The 15,497-nt window shown below is 40.8% G+C and overlaps 1 protein-coding gene across 4 annotated transcripts in view; it reads right to left on the bottom strand.

The window, feature by feature from the left end:
• Positions 1 to 15,497, bottom strand: part of PARD3B (par-3 family cell polarity regulator beta) — a 644,857-nt gene that overhangs the window by 100,262 nt on the left and 529,098 nt on the right. For all 4 annotated transcript variants that reach the window (XM_038422313.2, XM_043505627.1, XM_038422315.2 and 1 more), the window contains one exon: positions 12,536 to 12,841. In XM_038422313.2, coding sequence (XP_038278241.1) covers positions 12,536 to 12,841 — 306 coding nt within the window. The remainder of the gene's footprint in view (positions 1 to 12,535; positions 12,842 to 15,497) is intronic.

The raw sequence follows: 15,497 nt of genomic DNA, 5'->3' as shown, positions 1-15,497 counted from the left end.
GAAATTTTAAATGAACAAAGAAAATCAACCATAAAAATGGGCTGTCAAATGAGTGTTTAAAAAGTTAAAACACTTGTTTGGCCCTTCCTTGCTTCTTTAGCCCTCCTCTCCTCATTATTCTCTTGCTCCCACTCCACACCCTCCCTACAAGTCAAGAAGAGACGTGCACCCTCCACACTGAACTGGGAGGGAAGAGCATGGATTCTTCCAATGCAAACAAACAACGTGAACACAACATCTGACTGCTATTCTGTGGAGAAGAGCCTTGCCGGCTTGCGGGAAAAAGAAGAGATGATCATGGAAGAGATGGGAGGTAAGAAGGAAATGAGCCAAAGACTGGATGAGCTTGTTTTTTCACAGTTGCATTCAAACCATTCCAGAAGTTTCTAAAGTTGGTTCACTTTGCTTTTTTTTAAAAAAATATTTTTTTTTCATATTAATTTGAGAGTTTTTCTCCTTCAGCTTGAAGGAGTGACAAACAGAGGCAGCCACCTGTTTTATAGGTAACTGGTCAGCACAAAATGTTTCATGTGAGTGTTCTCTGTTGGTCTCTAAAATGGACTCCAGACATCTAGGATGTGTAGTGATATAAAGATATTTGGTGCTGGGTAGCTGAAGGAATAGGACTTTCCCATGTCCCTGGGTCCTCGCAAGGGACCTTGCTTTCTCTGGGATACAATCCAGAGTATGGTTACAAACAAGTTATTTTTCTTTCTGTAGCAGTCCCAGTGTCAGTCTCTGTACAATGGCCAAAATTCTATTGGACTACCAATGTCAACAACAAATCTGCTGTAGAATGTCACACCTGGTAGAGAATCTGTTAGTGAGTCGAGCCCCCCAGCAGCACTTACTTGGGTTGCCATATGGTGCCAGGCTTCCCTTTGTAGATGTAAGCAGTCAAAGAGTTCAGAGTCTTTACCAGAGTAGCTGCTCATTTATCACATCTAACATCAATAGTGTGCCTAAGCTGATGAAGAAATAAGAGAATGATACCAAACTGCCTCTCAAAGTTTGCTGTGACCGTTTGGACCACTGGCTGTATCAATGACATCATGATCACTGGTAGAAAAATAACGTTTCTGAGTCGATCGTCAACTGCATGCACTGCACAACTGCCAGGCAGTATCACAATTTTTCTCTTTTTATAGTGAATCTTTCCTCTACCGAGTTCTTTCGTATCTCTCCAGTCATCCAAATATTTTTCTTAGTAACATATAGTAATGACTACATTTTTAAAACAAGATAGATTCTTGTTTTTTGTAACGACTACAGGATCCAATTTTTTGTTGCTGTCTGTATTTGCCATCAATACTACTGCAGTGTTACTCGGTCTTTGCTTGTCTTTCCATCAATGACATCTTGACACTATCAGGGTCCTGGACTCTGCTTAGGAATAATAAAGCTTTTCCATTGATCTCTCCTAATGTCACACACTTGACCCTGCATAAAAATGCAGTGTTTTTTTTGTTGACTCACTCTGAGTTCTGATCAGGTGGATCCTATTAGTTCTAGCCCAGGATATAAAAATATTTGACTGATTCTCTGAGGCAGAGGAAACTCATTGGTCCTGCAAGGAAAATCCTAGAGAACAGCCACACTGGGGAGAAAACTTAGGCTGAAGTTTATGTTTTGCTATTATTTAAGTTAACAATAAATGCAAGCCCCAAGAAGGGGATAAGTTTGTACTACTGTAAATCCAGTATCTGTCTATTCTACTCAGAATAGAGCAAGAACTCTACCTACTTATAGACACCTAGGGATATGTCTCTACTTCAGAATTAACTCAGGTGATTGGCATCCAGGTCTGCACACCCAGGTTAGCAGCCACACTGCAAAGCCATCACTGTGTTCCACACTGGTGCTTTGCTCACTTGAATGTAGATTCCTTGGTTCTTTGTGCTGCAGTAAAGTGAGCTCTCAATAATTCTTTCCCAATGAATCGTGAGATAACTTGTTTGTTATTCTGGGCACATAGGGGGGAACTGTGGGAAAACATTGGAGCACTATCAGCACTCGAGTTATTTAGCATGTGTCCTCACTACAAAGTGGGTGTCCTCACTCAAGCTTAAGCCTATACCCCCAGTCAAGCTAGCTAGCTCAGATTGAAAGCACCACTAAACATGGGTCACAGATTTTATGTGTGGACAGGAGAAGAGTTAGGAGTGAGACCCAAGTAAGAGTCTGAGTCAACGCTGAAAGTGAAAATATTATTGGCAGTCAATGTCCCATCCAGAACTGCATGGAGGTAAAACTTTTTTTTGTTTTTTGTTTTGCTTTCAAGATGTAGTTTGATTATTGTGTTCTCTTTTCCTGGTACCTCAACTTTCTCTCATTCAAATCCATTCAATCCATGTCCACTGATGTCACTCTTCTTTGCCAAATCTAGGAATCAGTTCTTCCTAATAATTGGCCTTGATCTCTGTGCTGTCTTAAACACAGCTAGAATTTTGGGGTGGGCCAGGCAAACAATTTTATGTCTACTTCCCCTCTCCTCCGCACCACCGAAAAAAGGCATCAGGCTGCGAGAGTAACAATTGTGGGCCCGGCCTTTAGAGGGAGCAGAAAGCCAGAGCTGCTAAGGCACATAACTGACTGGAGGGACAGATGTGGAAATTTTGAGTAAGGCATTCCCTACTGTGTTCAGGGAAACATGACTTTGTGAACAGTCTTGTAAACAAACAGGATTGTATCAAAGAATATACATAACTTGTATCATCTATTTCTCTCCTTATTGGAAACAATCCTGTAAGTCCTGCAAATTGGCTAGCCCGTTGGGCCAATGAGGCAACAATTCCCACTGACTCCAAGAGGAGGAAAGGGGTGAGAATCTTTCCCAGTATTAGTTAAGAATAGAGATGACTGTGAATTTTCAATTCACTAAAATCAACATTTTTGCAGGAGTCTCTAAGTTTTGATTAAACTTTCATCAGAAAAGGTTTCTTAGGTTAAGGATGCAATTTCTGGACAAAACGAGAGAGAGAGAGAGAGAGACACCCCTCCTCCCCAGAATAGCCAACAGTCCAGTGGTTCAGAAACTCATATAATGTGGAAGAGCCAGGTTCAGCTCCCGACTCTGCCTGATTCAGACCAAGGATTTGAATCTTGATCTCCCACATCCCAGGAGAGTGCCCTACCCATCAGATTACTGGCTATTCTGGGTAGATAACATTCCTGTTGGAGCGGTTCAATTTTTTAAAAATAAATAATTAAATATACATTGGAACAGGGACTTAAATCTCAGTCTCCAACGTCCAAGGTGAGTACGCAGACCACTGGGCTACAGAATCAGCCCCTCTCTCTTCCTCTGCCCCAAGGAATATTCAATTTTTTATACAAAGCTGAACAGCTCCAGCAGGAGAGAAACTGAAAGAGACCCATACTAGACTAGCCAATAGCCTAGTGGCTAAGGCACTTCCCTGGGCTGTCGGAAACCCCATTAAAGTTCTTGTTCCAAATCAGCCTGCAGCTGAACCTTGGTCTTGAACATCCCAAGTGAGTGCCTGAACTACTGAGCTTGTATGGGGTGTATCTCATTTTCTCTTATTTTTCACAAAAAACTTCAAAAGGTCTCGATTTTGTCCTGATGTGGAACAGGAACATTTCTGAAATCTCAAAATGTCTTGTGGGATAGGAAAACCATTTTCCGCCCAGCTCTAGCTGAGAGCTACAGACCACTGGAAACTAGCAGGAAAATAAAATTACATGAGAGTTTTAATAATTTTCTCCACTTTTTAATTAGAATTAGATTTGGTATTTTTATTTAGGTTTAGCAATATCCCAGAGATTATGTATTTCTCTGTTCATGTTCCCATTGTGCAGCTATTAATTATGAAAAAAATGTAGAAAAAAAACTGTACTTCCTTGCTGTACATCTACTAAGGTAGATTTTTCTGTTCAAGAAGAACTGTTTAGTTAAATAGCTAGCCTGCTAAATGGAAATACCAGAAGCTATTAGAGGTTTGCACTTTCAATATGCAAGTGACTGGCCTATAAACAAGATTTTAACAGCTTCTCTTTTGAACAGCTCTGACTGTTTAATTAATCTTCAGCCATTAACCATTCATTTAAAATGCCACTTACGAAATCTTAATTTTGCACATTATCAGTTGGTTCACAAATAGCTATCCATAAGCAGTAGCGTAATGATCTCCCTCTCTCTTTCTTAGAGCTTACCAACCTTATAGTCAATTTTGGCTTCTTAATTAACCACATACATATTAGCATTTAAAATTAAATGGCAGTTTTTTTTAAAGAGACTTAATGTGCAGAGAAAATACTCAGATTATTCTGCTGCTTGTAAAAGGTACAAAACCAGCTTTTGGTCAAACCTCCTGTACAACACAGAAATTAGGGCCTTTTGCCCACAGCCAGAAAAATCAGCAATGGAAGAGAGACATGCAGGGCCATATAATACCATTCAAGCTGAATGGAAGATCTCAAGTTTTGTTTTTATTTATACATCTAAGAAGCTGGAAACACCATCCTCCAATATAAGCGAGGGCAGATGCTCCGACACATACGTATGTTTTGCACGCATGTCCAATGACTGCAAAAAAAGGACGTGGGGTTAACAGTAAATAGGCAGAGTTATCACAGAATGATACCAGGCAGTATTATTACATAAGAAAGGGTGGATCTGGAGGAAAAAAAAATCTGATGTACATGAATGCTCATCACATCTGAGGCTCATCAGCATCTACAGCAGGGCAGTTCCTAGGGAGTTGCTGGATTACAATATATAAGATTTTACACATCTGTCAATAAGTAAGATGATCCAAATGCAAACCTAGCACTCAGGATTTCCCTGGCTAGATTTGTGACCAGTCCCAGGAGATATTAGGTCTGCTAAGCAGTAGGATGGCTTACAGTAAGAATTTATGTATTATTGTAAGCTCTTCCAGGCAGTGACCATCTTAGTACCTACCACAGAGGAACACTGGTTCTGACTATGGCTTTAGACTTTACTGCTATATAAATAAAATAGTGAATTTTAATCTGCAGCAGATGCAGCTTCAAAGTTATTCATGTTACGTAATGGAAACCTGTACTCGTTTTCCTCAGACTAGCACTTTGAAATTTCCAAAGATAAGTGGCATAAATAAATTAAGAACTATATTTGGCAATGAATTTGGCATACTTTAAAATGCATACTACACTACTGGGCTGAGCAAACACGCTGAGTGATTTGTTCTTCTTTAGCACCATTCCTGAGATACATCAAGTGTTTCATAAACCTTCTACATCACTATGTTTTAAAGGAAAAAGAGGAAACTGCTTTTTTAAAGTGTGAAATGGGGTTGCAGCATGCACCATGCATGTCATGTAAGGGATAGGAATGTCGTATATATCACTTTTTGACTATGGTGTGACACCTGATTAAAGTATGACCACGCGTATCATTGTTGCTACCACTGTTATACAGTTGGAACAAAACTTGTACAAAGCGTGTCGTAAGGTATCAATGGAAAAGTTATGATTTGATGACTATTGTATGTGTATATCATTTTTGTATTTAAAGTTATGAATATTGAGGATATACCTGTGTCTCAAATGTGTTTGCGCCTGTGGTAACACCCACAAGGTAGTTAGTTTACATCTAGTTTAGCCAGCACATTGTGAATGGACCATTCAAGTTGATGGCGCATCAACAAACACAATGGACCAAGGAAGAAGCTTATCCTCACCCAATGAGCCTTCCTGAATATGGGAATACTTCAGACAGAACATGGATAATGGCTGCTCCTGACTCATCGAAGCATGCAAGGACAGGTAACTTGCTCATGTGACCATGAACTCCATCTTGTGCATGTACTTTTCCACAAACTAAAACAGAGTTTTCCCTCCACATGGGAGAAAGTACAGAAGGCCCTGGAAGCATCTCCATTTTGCCTCTTTCCGGCTCAGATCTCTGGATTATGGATTTACACTAACAGGAGTATTACAACCAATGGACTGAGGATCTTCTAATCTTTTGAATGTTACCTGAGACATTATAAGCCAGCAGTTTATTCCATCACTGCTACAAACCTGATCCAAGAACTTTGCAATGATTGTACGTATTTGATTCCTTTGACCATTTTAACTCTCTCCTCCTCCTTCTTTTCTCTTATAAATAAACCTTTGGATATTAGATACTAAAGGATTGGCAACGGTGTGATTATTGAGTAAAATCTAAATTATATATTGACCTGGGTATGTGGATGGTCCTTTGGGATCAGAAGAATCCTTTGGTTGATGAAATTGGTTTTAAATAACCACTCATCATTAAGTGTAGTGTCTGGACAGTGAAACAAAGGCTAGGATACCAAAGGATACTGCATTTCTGACTTCTTGTTATCCAGTGTGGTGAGACAGAAGTTTACTTTTGTTACTGGTTTGGTATATCTTATGGAAGAATAACCACCAATTTAGGGTGAGTTTGCCCTATTTCTCAGCAGTTTGTCCTGAATCTGGAATCCTCAGACCCACTGAGGCAGAGTGAAACCTAGGTTGTGCTATGGCAGAAGTTAGCAATATTATGACACAGCCTAGATGATTAAGCACTGTAAAGAGATGTGTGACTCACTATTCCTTTCAGTAACATATGTATCTCAAAATACTGCAGCCGCTATTGCATATTGAGACAATATTCATTTCTCTCAGGCACAGTCCCTCCTGAGTTCCCTAGCTGCACATGGTGGTGGAACAGGCTGCACCACCCTTTGCTATGATATAGTTTTCTCTTGGTAGGCTAAGGGTATTCCACAGGCTGGTAGGGTGATATGAGTGGCATATGGACACATTAAATGAGAAGACCTTGTGCTCCTCCCAATGCAATAAACATAACTGTGGCTGGTCCTTATATAGGGCATACCAGAGGGACTGAGGGAAGTTCTCTGCTCACTCTCCATCCCAACCTATACATGGTCCATACAAGCTATCCCATGGTATTGACAGGAAAGAGGCTTCCTTTCATTTTCGTATATACTGTTGACCCAAATCTGTGATGAGTGGCATTTTTATCAGTACTGTCAGGGATAATCTATTATTGAACTCTCTCTCAGATTAGGTGTTGGGAATTTGGTCTGTCAGAAGAAACATTTTGTTTTGTTATGGTGAAGACATGAATTTGAAGCAAAGAGAGTTTCTTCCTTTTCTTCATAGAATTGCAGATCAACTACATCACACATCATCAAACTTGGTTTAGGAGGAGGGGAACATGTGTTGCTAGTTGCCTAGCTGTAGAATACTTCTAAAAGTACAATGGGCAAAATTTTCTAAAATGCTTAAGCAACTTGGTCTTGACAGCCTAAGTCTCACTGAAAATCAGTGAGTGAGCGTGACATGAGACATCTCTGTACTCACACCCTATACTCTACTGCAATGATATTTGTACAAAATATGCCTTGTGAGATACATCTGAAAACTACCACCACACTGGTCAATAATATCATTGTGAAACGTATGTGACAATGTTGTGTGTGGATTTATGGATACTCACTGATATTATGCTTCACAGTCTGTGACTAAAAATGTTTAAACTCCCCTCAGGTATGTCAGGGGATGTTGATAAATAGGCTCTCTCCAGACAAAGGAAAGAGGCTAATTCCTTTGAATTTGGCCATACCTGGTTAATAATTCATTTGTATCAGAAGCTGCAAGAAGAGATAATTTGTATTGTAAAAATTACCAACAGCAGAAAAGAACAGCATGGAGTCTGTACCAGTGTGATGGGGTGTTCAACCCACACTTGCCTGGAAAGGGTTAATGTAGGCTAAGAAGGGGGCAATTAACCAGACAGGCCACAGCTGACAGGAATCAGGTGGCTTGAGTAATCCCTTGGCTGAAGGAGGGAGCCCAGCTGAGGAGGAATGAGCTGTGCTGGATTTATAAAGCCAGGAAATTGGTTGCTGAAAGGGGCAGTAGGGAAGTATGCTGCAGTCACTCCCTGGGTGAAGGGAGGAGTGAAGCCAGCAAACCCGGAGATGGCAGAGTGCCAGATGGTAAGGAAAGGGGCTCAGGGAAAGGCCTAAAAGGAAATAGACCGTGACTGTTGTCTAGAGGCTGCCTGAGCTGGAACCTGGAGTAGAGGGTAGGCCCGGGTTCCCCTGCCAGCCACTGAGGGAATGGCACCGAGGCACTGAATGGGACAACTTCCTAGGACTGCTGAAGGGAGATTTTGATATCCCAGAAGGGGAAAACATGTATAGGGACCTGGCTGGAGGGCTGAGTCATGAAGAGGGAGCAGCCTCTCATGGAGCAAGAGAGAAGCAGAGAGACAGCCACTGCGGAAAGGAGCATCGACCTCATGAGCTATTTTCCAGAGTGACCAGGAGGAGGTGCCAGCCTAGTGGTGAGTTGAGCACCCCATCACATCCAGATAGCATGGCATCAACACCCAGCAGGGAAAAGCAGCTTTATATGGGGATACATTTCAGAAGAATACATTGCAAAGGTTTACTGGACTATAAAGAGGAGTGAACTTTCTAATGGCTAAGACATTTTCTCATCACGTAAAGGATAACTTAAGGGTTTGCCTCCTGGTCTCTGGTGATTTTTCCTTTGCAGACAAACCCTTTTGACGCTTCTGAAAATTTTACACTACATGGTTGTGAATGGACTGTGTCCTCTGAAGAGACAACTATATGGCTTTTTGATACTGAAGTCCTACCCTCCTCTACCTTCTCATAGAAAGTTTGCACTATTAAAAGGCATAGCCCCGGATACATACAAGAGGTTGCATTACCGAAAATTGAGGGTGATCAGAAATAAACAGAAAAATGCCGATTGACAAAGAAATAAGTGTGTTTTTTTCAAGTAAATGTGTTCCTATTTTTAACTTATGTCATTTCTTAGGATTCACACAGTACACTGATCATACTAATGCTTTGGCTACATTCATGAAGAAGAACCACTTAAATTTCTTTAGCACCTCGTGTCCCAAAAATCTTGGCAAAATATACATAGGATTACTTCACCTTCACTGCAATGCAGCCATCACTGAGAAGTAATGCACCAACAGTTTAACAGTGCACAGGAATGCTACCTAGCAGTTTAAAACAAGAAGAAAAGAAAACGATGCAAAACTGAAATTACAGATGGAGTTTGAGGTAGAAGGGATGTAAGTATGCATGTTGCAAGCCATGACACGACTGTTAACTTTTCAATAAATACAAGAGGAACCTGCCCCGGATGTGTGCATTTATATGGCAGGGGTTAATCATGTACTTCCTAATCAGCTGAGTAATAATTTCAGCACATGTGTAGAGCACTGCTGGCTGCATTGTGCACTTTAAAGCAGTGTTTTCCAAACTTGGGAGGCCGCTTGTTCAGGGAAAGCCCCTGGCAGGCCGGGCCGGTTTGTTTACCTGCCGCGTCCGCAGGTTTGGCCGATCGTGGCTCCCACTGGCCGCAGTTCGCCACTGCAGGCCAATGGGAGCTGTGGGAAGTGGCGGCCAGTATGTCCCTCGGCCCGTGCCGCTTCCCGCAGCCCCCATTGGCCTGCAGCGGCGAACCGCGGCCAGTGGGAGCCACGATCAGCCGAACCTGCGGACGCGGCAGGTAAACAAACTGGCCCAGCCCGTCCTGCCAGGGCTTTTCCTGCACAAGCGGCGTCTCAAGTTTGGGAAACACTGCTGTAGAGGGTTCCCAGGTTGGTATGGGACAACCCATGAGTGGGACACTACAATAAAAGAATAAATTGAGATCGTTATGTGTTTTTTAGTGGGTGAAGGGAAAGGCAGTTAATTATATATCAGCTATTAGTAGCACTTATCTGGCCACAGAGATTCTCTCATTATAAGTGGCCTTATAATTTTATAAAAGTCATAAAAATGATAACACTTTTTTTTAAAAAATCTGATTGCTTGATTCAACTGATGAGTTTTAATTCTCTCTGGCAATGACACATAACTGGAATTCCCAGACTAAAATGAGATCATCTATGCTCTGCTGAAACCAAAAAAGAAAGATTTTTTTTTTAAACTCATTTACTTTAGTCACTATTCAAGTCCCCACACACTATATCATTAGCTGTGATTCAGAGGTGGGAGGGAAAAAACCCCACAGTATTCTGGAGAAAAATTAACAGCAAAAAAGCATGACACACACACACACACACAGAGGGAAACCTAGCAAAACATGAACTATTCCATGACCAACCTGCTGAAAAATGTTCACCCTCATAAAAGCAAAATAACTTTTGTTTGGCTAATAAGCATCTATTATCCACTTCCCCATTGTTCTGATGGAGACAAGGTCGTTTTCACACCTGACCTAAAATAGATTTGTTTGGTAATTAATGGAGATGTGGAAAGAAAAACTACATCTACTCTCAATAGCCCACACTGGCAGGATTTCCTTGCCTGCAGTTGTCAGAATTTTCAATAACTGTTGGTTTAGATGTCATAAGCCATTCTACAAATTCATATCCATTTATTCAGGTTTGGCACAACTCTAATGGTGAATTCAAACTTTTGTCTTTGAGAGAGAGGAAAGATAGATTTAATACTGGAAAAGGTAGCCTAACAGGAATTCCAATTTCTCCAATATGGTCAAACGGGCTCTACAAGCCCCAGAAATTCAACAAAGATTTTTCTGCTAGTAGGTTGGTAATGGACCAGCCTAGGGAGAACAGGCTCACCCAGGGCTACCTCTGCCTCATGTCTCATCTCAACTTCTTTTTTTTCTTCTTTTTTTTAAGTTGGGGTTTTCCTGTTTAAGTTTTGGTTTTAGTTTTCCAGTAAATGTTGCTTGCGTGGCTCGGGATTAGAGATGAGTTCATGCTAAAATCCCAGCTCCAAACGCTGCAACCAGACCTGGATTTGGATCAGAGTTTGCAGCTCAATCTTATCACAATAGCAAACGAAGTCTCATTTAGTGGAAAGACGCTCTCTCTCCAGCCAAATCCTAGATGTTCATGGCAGAGACCTGTACATTCCTTTTCACCTTCACAAAAAAGCAATACATATCACACGTTCATTTCAATGAGAACTGTACAAAATGGTCCTGTTAAAATGGAACTCTGTAACAGAACCCTAATTAGGTCTAGCACAGCTAGCACCGTACCTAATAATGGGTCTAATCTAAGTATGTTTTAATGTGAGAAATTTCAGATTTGGATCTGGATTTCGAATCCTCTACATTTAGCATAGAGTTGACATAACTGGCTCCTATGCATGGAGTGTTGATGGTATGGAAGGGGAGATGTCAATTAGCTGTCTCTCCTTTGTATGGCAGCTATCTTCTTCTTGACTATCTGATTGAGAGCTTTCTCCAATACTGTATTCAGATGAATGAGAAAAAGAATTTGGCATATTCCCTGCTAAACACTTACATTTCTGTTCATGTCATAAACTTCTGATGAGCTGTATCTCAATGACCTAAGACATATCCAAAGTATTCAGAGTAGCAGCCGTGTTAGTCTGTATTCTCAAAAAGAAAAGGAGTACTTGTGGCACCTTAGAGACTAACAAATTTATTAGAGCATAAGCTTTCGTGAGCTACCGTTCACTTCATCGGATGCATCCGATGAAGTGAGCTGTAGCTCACGAAAGCTTATGCTCTAATAAATTTGTTAGTCTCTAAGGTGCCACAAGTACTCCTATCCAAAGTATTGTATCTCTACAAACTCAAAACTCTCCCATGTCAGTGCTCACACAGCCTCTCACACACATCCAGCATAGAATGAGGCAATGAGGAACCACATTACAAGCCGCAGTACAAGATTCATTCACTAATATTTAAGCTGCTTCCCCACCCCATATTCCCAATTCCTCTAATGGCCATTCACCCATCTTCCTTGCACAGTCACATACTGGACAGAAAAATCCCATGTATTTTTATTAACACCATGACCAATGAAATGAATATGAAATCATATAGTTCTTATACCCCCTAACTCCAGAAGTAACCAGCTTTAGAAACCTCACAGTGGTGGCTGCATCATAGGGTTTTCTTTTTAATTCAAAGAAAAACTTTACCATCTTTCTTTAATGCTATCAATCCAGAAGCTTGACAGTAAGGATTAAAAATTGCTCCTTCTTTCTCACTTGGTTATTGGAAAGGCTGTGAAAGGTAATCAGTCTTGTGAAGCTATACTTTACAGTCTGCATAAAACGCCATGATTCCCAGTTCTCTCCCCAACCTAATTGAAAGTGCATAATATTGCACAGCTGGGGAAATGTAAACTGTAAACATATGCAATATATCACACTATCACACAAAACCCTGTTATGAATGGGCCCTGGGTGATCATCAGGACCAAAAGGGATCTAAAAACAGTTTTGCTGAAAAAGAGAAAAACACACTTTCTCAGCAGCATAGGAATTCGATTAGAGGCAGTTCATTCATTCTGTTTGTGAAATATGGACCTTTCTATAATGATTTCTATTTGACTGCTGCTTTATGTAGACCATTCAGGGGTACTGTTGGGGCAAAGGCTGTTCTTGGTTAAAATGATGTAAATCAAGAGTAAAACCACTTTTTTCTACTCAGTAAATACAAGTGCACATGAAATTGAAAAATCAGGTTATCTGCAGCCATTGGGTAGTAATACCTGTCAGCAGAAGTCTGTGGATGGTGCTGCTTGTTTATCTTTGCATACAGTCCTTCCAAATGCTCCCTCTCTCCTGGTATTGAAGGGATATCCCGTGGGTATCCAAAGGTTTCTGCTACAGGTGGAGACGACGGCCTGTAGACATTTGCTGCTGGGTAAGCCTCTCTGAAGTGATTCACTCTGGCATAATTTGGGTCCATCTCATCATCATCATCAATATCAGGTGGTGGACCTACAGGACTAGTGGAGTAATCAGCAAGCCCTCTTGCCTGCTTTTGCCGTAACTCCTGATGTTTTGCACCAATCCTAATCGTTAGAAAAAAACAAAGAAACAAACAACACGTTTGGATTTACTCTGGCAATGACAGCAAACCAGTGATGCATCAAGCAAAATTTTAAAAACATCTCTCAGCTGTTATAAATGTAAACTAGCTGTATAATTCAGGACAGTAGAACTCCAATGCAAGCAGAAATCTCTAGGTTCTATTCCTTTGGCATGCAGCTTTGTAAACAAGGCATGTTGTCATTCTGCACTCTGACAACAGATTATTGCAGAGTAGGGTGCAATTTTTCACAAGTAATCCTGATAAGCGTTGTTTGTGCATGTGTGCACAAACATCGTTTTAATCATACACAGATCTAATATTTTAGAAATACATCTCTACTAAAGGTTTGTGTAAAAACCACAATGCAGGCTTAAATATCCAACCTAATCTTCAAACTTTTCATCTAAATTAGCCAATAAAAATATTATTGCCTCTTCGACCTCTTGACCCACACATATTCTTCTAAATAAATTAACTTGCGAAAAGCGGATTAAACGTGAAATAAATGTGAAGATGGCATAGTTGTTTGCAAAGCAGTAGCAACAGTAATTTGCTTGAAATTTAAATAAATATATATGTATATATTTGTTCCATAAATGGAAGACCTCATGCCTCATTATATAGGGGCTAGGGACAAAGTAAAACAGGGAAGAAATTAATAGAAACCTGACAGAGAGGGACTGGTACATATAAGTGAATTAAAGACTATTACTGGCAGTGCTCCATTGTGATAAAGCCTTAAGTGGTATTACAAAACGCTTCTGCTAATCAGTGCCATTGTGTAATCTGTGGGGAATAGGAATGGTAACACAGATTCAGGTACATTTCAAACCCAAACTTCAATGATTCAACATTTACTCCTGAATCAAAAAATACAATAAAGTTCCATGAATGTGCAACTTCTGTTAAATGTTCAGTTCCTCTTCAAGATGGCATAATTAAACACAAAGAGAAGAATGACAGCAGCATGCTGACCGTAGTATGAAGAATACCCTGGAGTAAATGGTACTGTACTTATGGAAGTGTGTGATGCAGGAAAAGATGCAAGGCAAAAGCATGCATCACACCTGCACTGGCTGCCATTAAAAAGTCAACATTTACCCACTGTCACCGTATCTGAAGTATAGTAGCATTTTCCCCTACTTGATAAATACAGTGACTCAGTCTATAGAAAGAATAGGAGGTAGGAAAATACTCAATGTGGTTAAACATTGGTGATGACTGTGGCCAAAAACACACAAACAGCATGTGCAGGACAAATGGTCAAAAGCCTGGAGATGAGAAAAGAGGAGGTTTTGGAGAAAATTTGGAAGGGCCCTGAAAGATACGGAGCCCCGGAAATAAGATGACTAAACCAAATTGGGATATTAATGCATTGCTGTACATCCAGTTGATCCATTCTTTCCAGAGATGTGCCACCAACTGGAATATGTACCTGAGGATTTTTGTTTTGAGTCATTAGAAAATATATCTCATTAAGAAAAACCAAGACGCATCCTGTCGTGGGGTGGGATGATGCAGCAGACAGCTCTGATGGGTGTCAATGAGATGCTCACCCCACGGTTTTGGCAGCTGGCAGGAGGGAGGGATGGAAAAGAGGAAAGTGTGTTCAATTTTTCCTTTCCCCCTTCCTCAGCCATGTAACACTCCTCTCCTCTTCCTAGGTCACCCTCCCTCTTCCAGAGTAAAACCTAACATGTACACTCTGCAACAGGTGGATGAAAGAACAGTAGTAGTAGTTGTTGTAGTAGTAACAGTAGTAGTTGGAGAGAACAGAGTACTCTCTACTGTTTTCTCCAAGTCCTCTAGCCCCGATCCATTTACTGCATTTTCTGTAATTTATCTGCAGATAAGGCTACATTTATTTTTTTTTTCTGGCGCTTACCGTATTTCTTGTTTCCTTTTTTATTTCTTTGATCCTATTACATTCCTCAAACCACTTCTGTTCTGATACCTTCTATGGTTTGTTTTTTCTTTTGGCCTTTTTCTGTTTCTCTCCTCTATCCAGTCCTTTTCTCTCTGTATCCTTCAGCCTTCTCTGCTTTTCTACCCCCCTCATTCTTTCATTATACCACACACATTCTTTGCCTCTCATTCACATGCTGGCCCAGCCAGGTCAGTAGCCTTGTGTAGATGGTGGAGGCTGTCCAGCCTGTAGGCTCACCACTCATAGCACTGCCAGGATTCAGAGTGAATTTTTGATTCCACATGGATCTGCTACTATGTGAATGGGAGATTTCACTGGGGGGGGGGTGTCTCATGGAGGGTATATCATGGTGTTGACATATAACAGACCTGGTCAGTGAGGCACATATGCTCCCAGCTAGTCTGTTGTCCATTTCATTGGCTCAGCTGGCTTATGGCTCCTTCAGAGGGTCAGAGTTTGATGGAGTTTACATAAAGTGGGGGGAGAAGACCGTTTTTCTAAAACAGACAGGAACACTGGGGCAGATATTGAGGAAAAGGGACATTCCTTTATTCAGGGACACATAGGTACTCTGGGATGGAGAAAAAGGCAAGCATGGATATACAACTAAAGTCTATGCTGAAATTACTACAGATGAAAACAAACAATAATAAGCAGTGATTGGTGTTCCTTTCTATAGTGTAGCGTCAAACCTCAAAACAGCCCTACC

This window comes from Dermochelys coriacea, chromosome 11 (genome assembly GCF_009764565.3).
Source record: "Dermochelys coriacea isolate rDerCor1 chromosome 11, rDerCor1.pri.v4, whole genome shotgun sequence".
NCBI lineage: Eukaryota > Metazoa > Chordata > Testudines > Dermochelyidae > Dermochelys > Dermochelys coriacea.
Note: the sequence above shows the minus strand (reverse complement) of the source record. Positions and strands in the feature narration are given on the sequence as shown.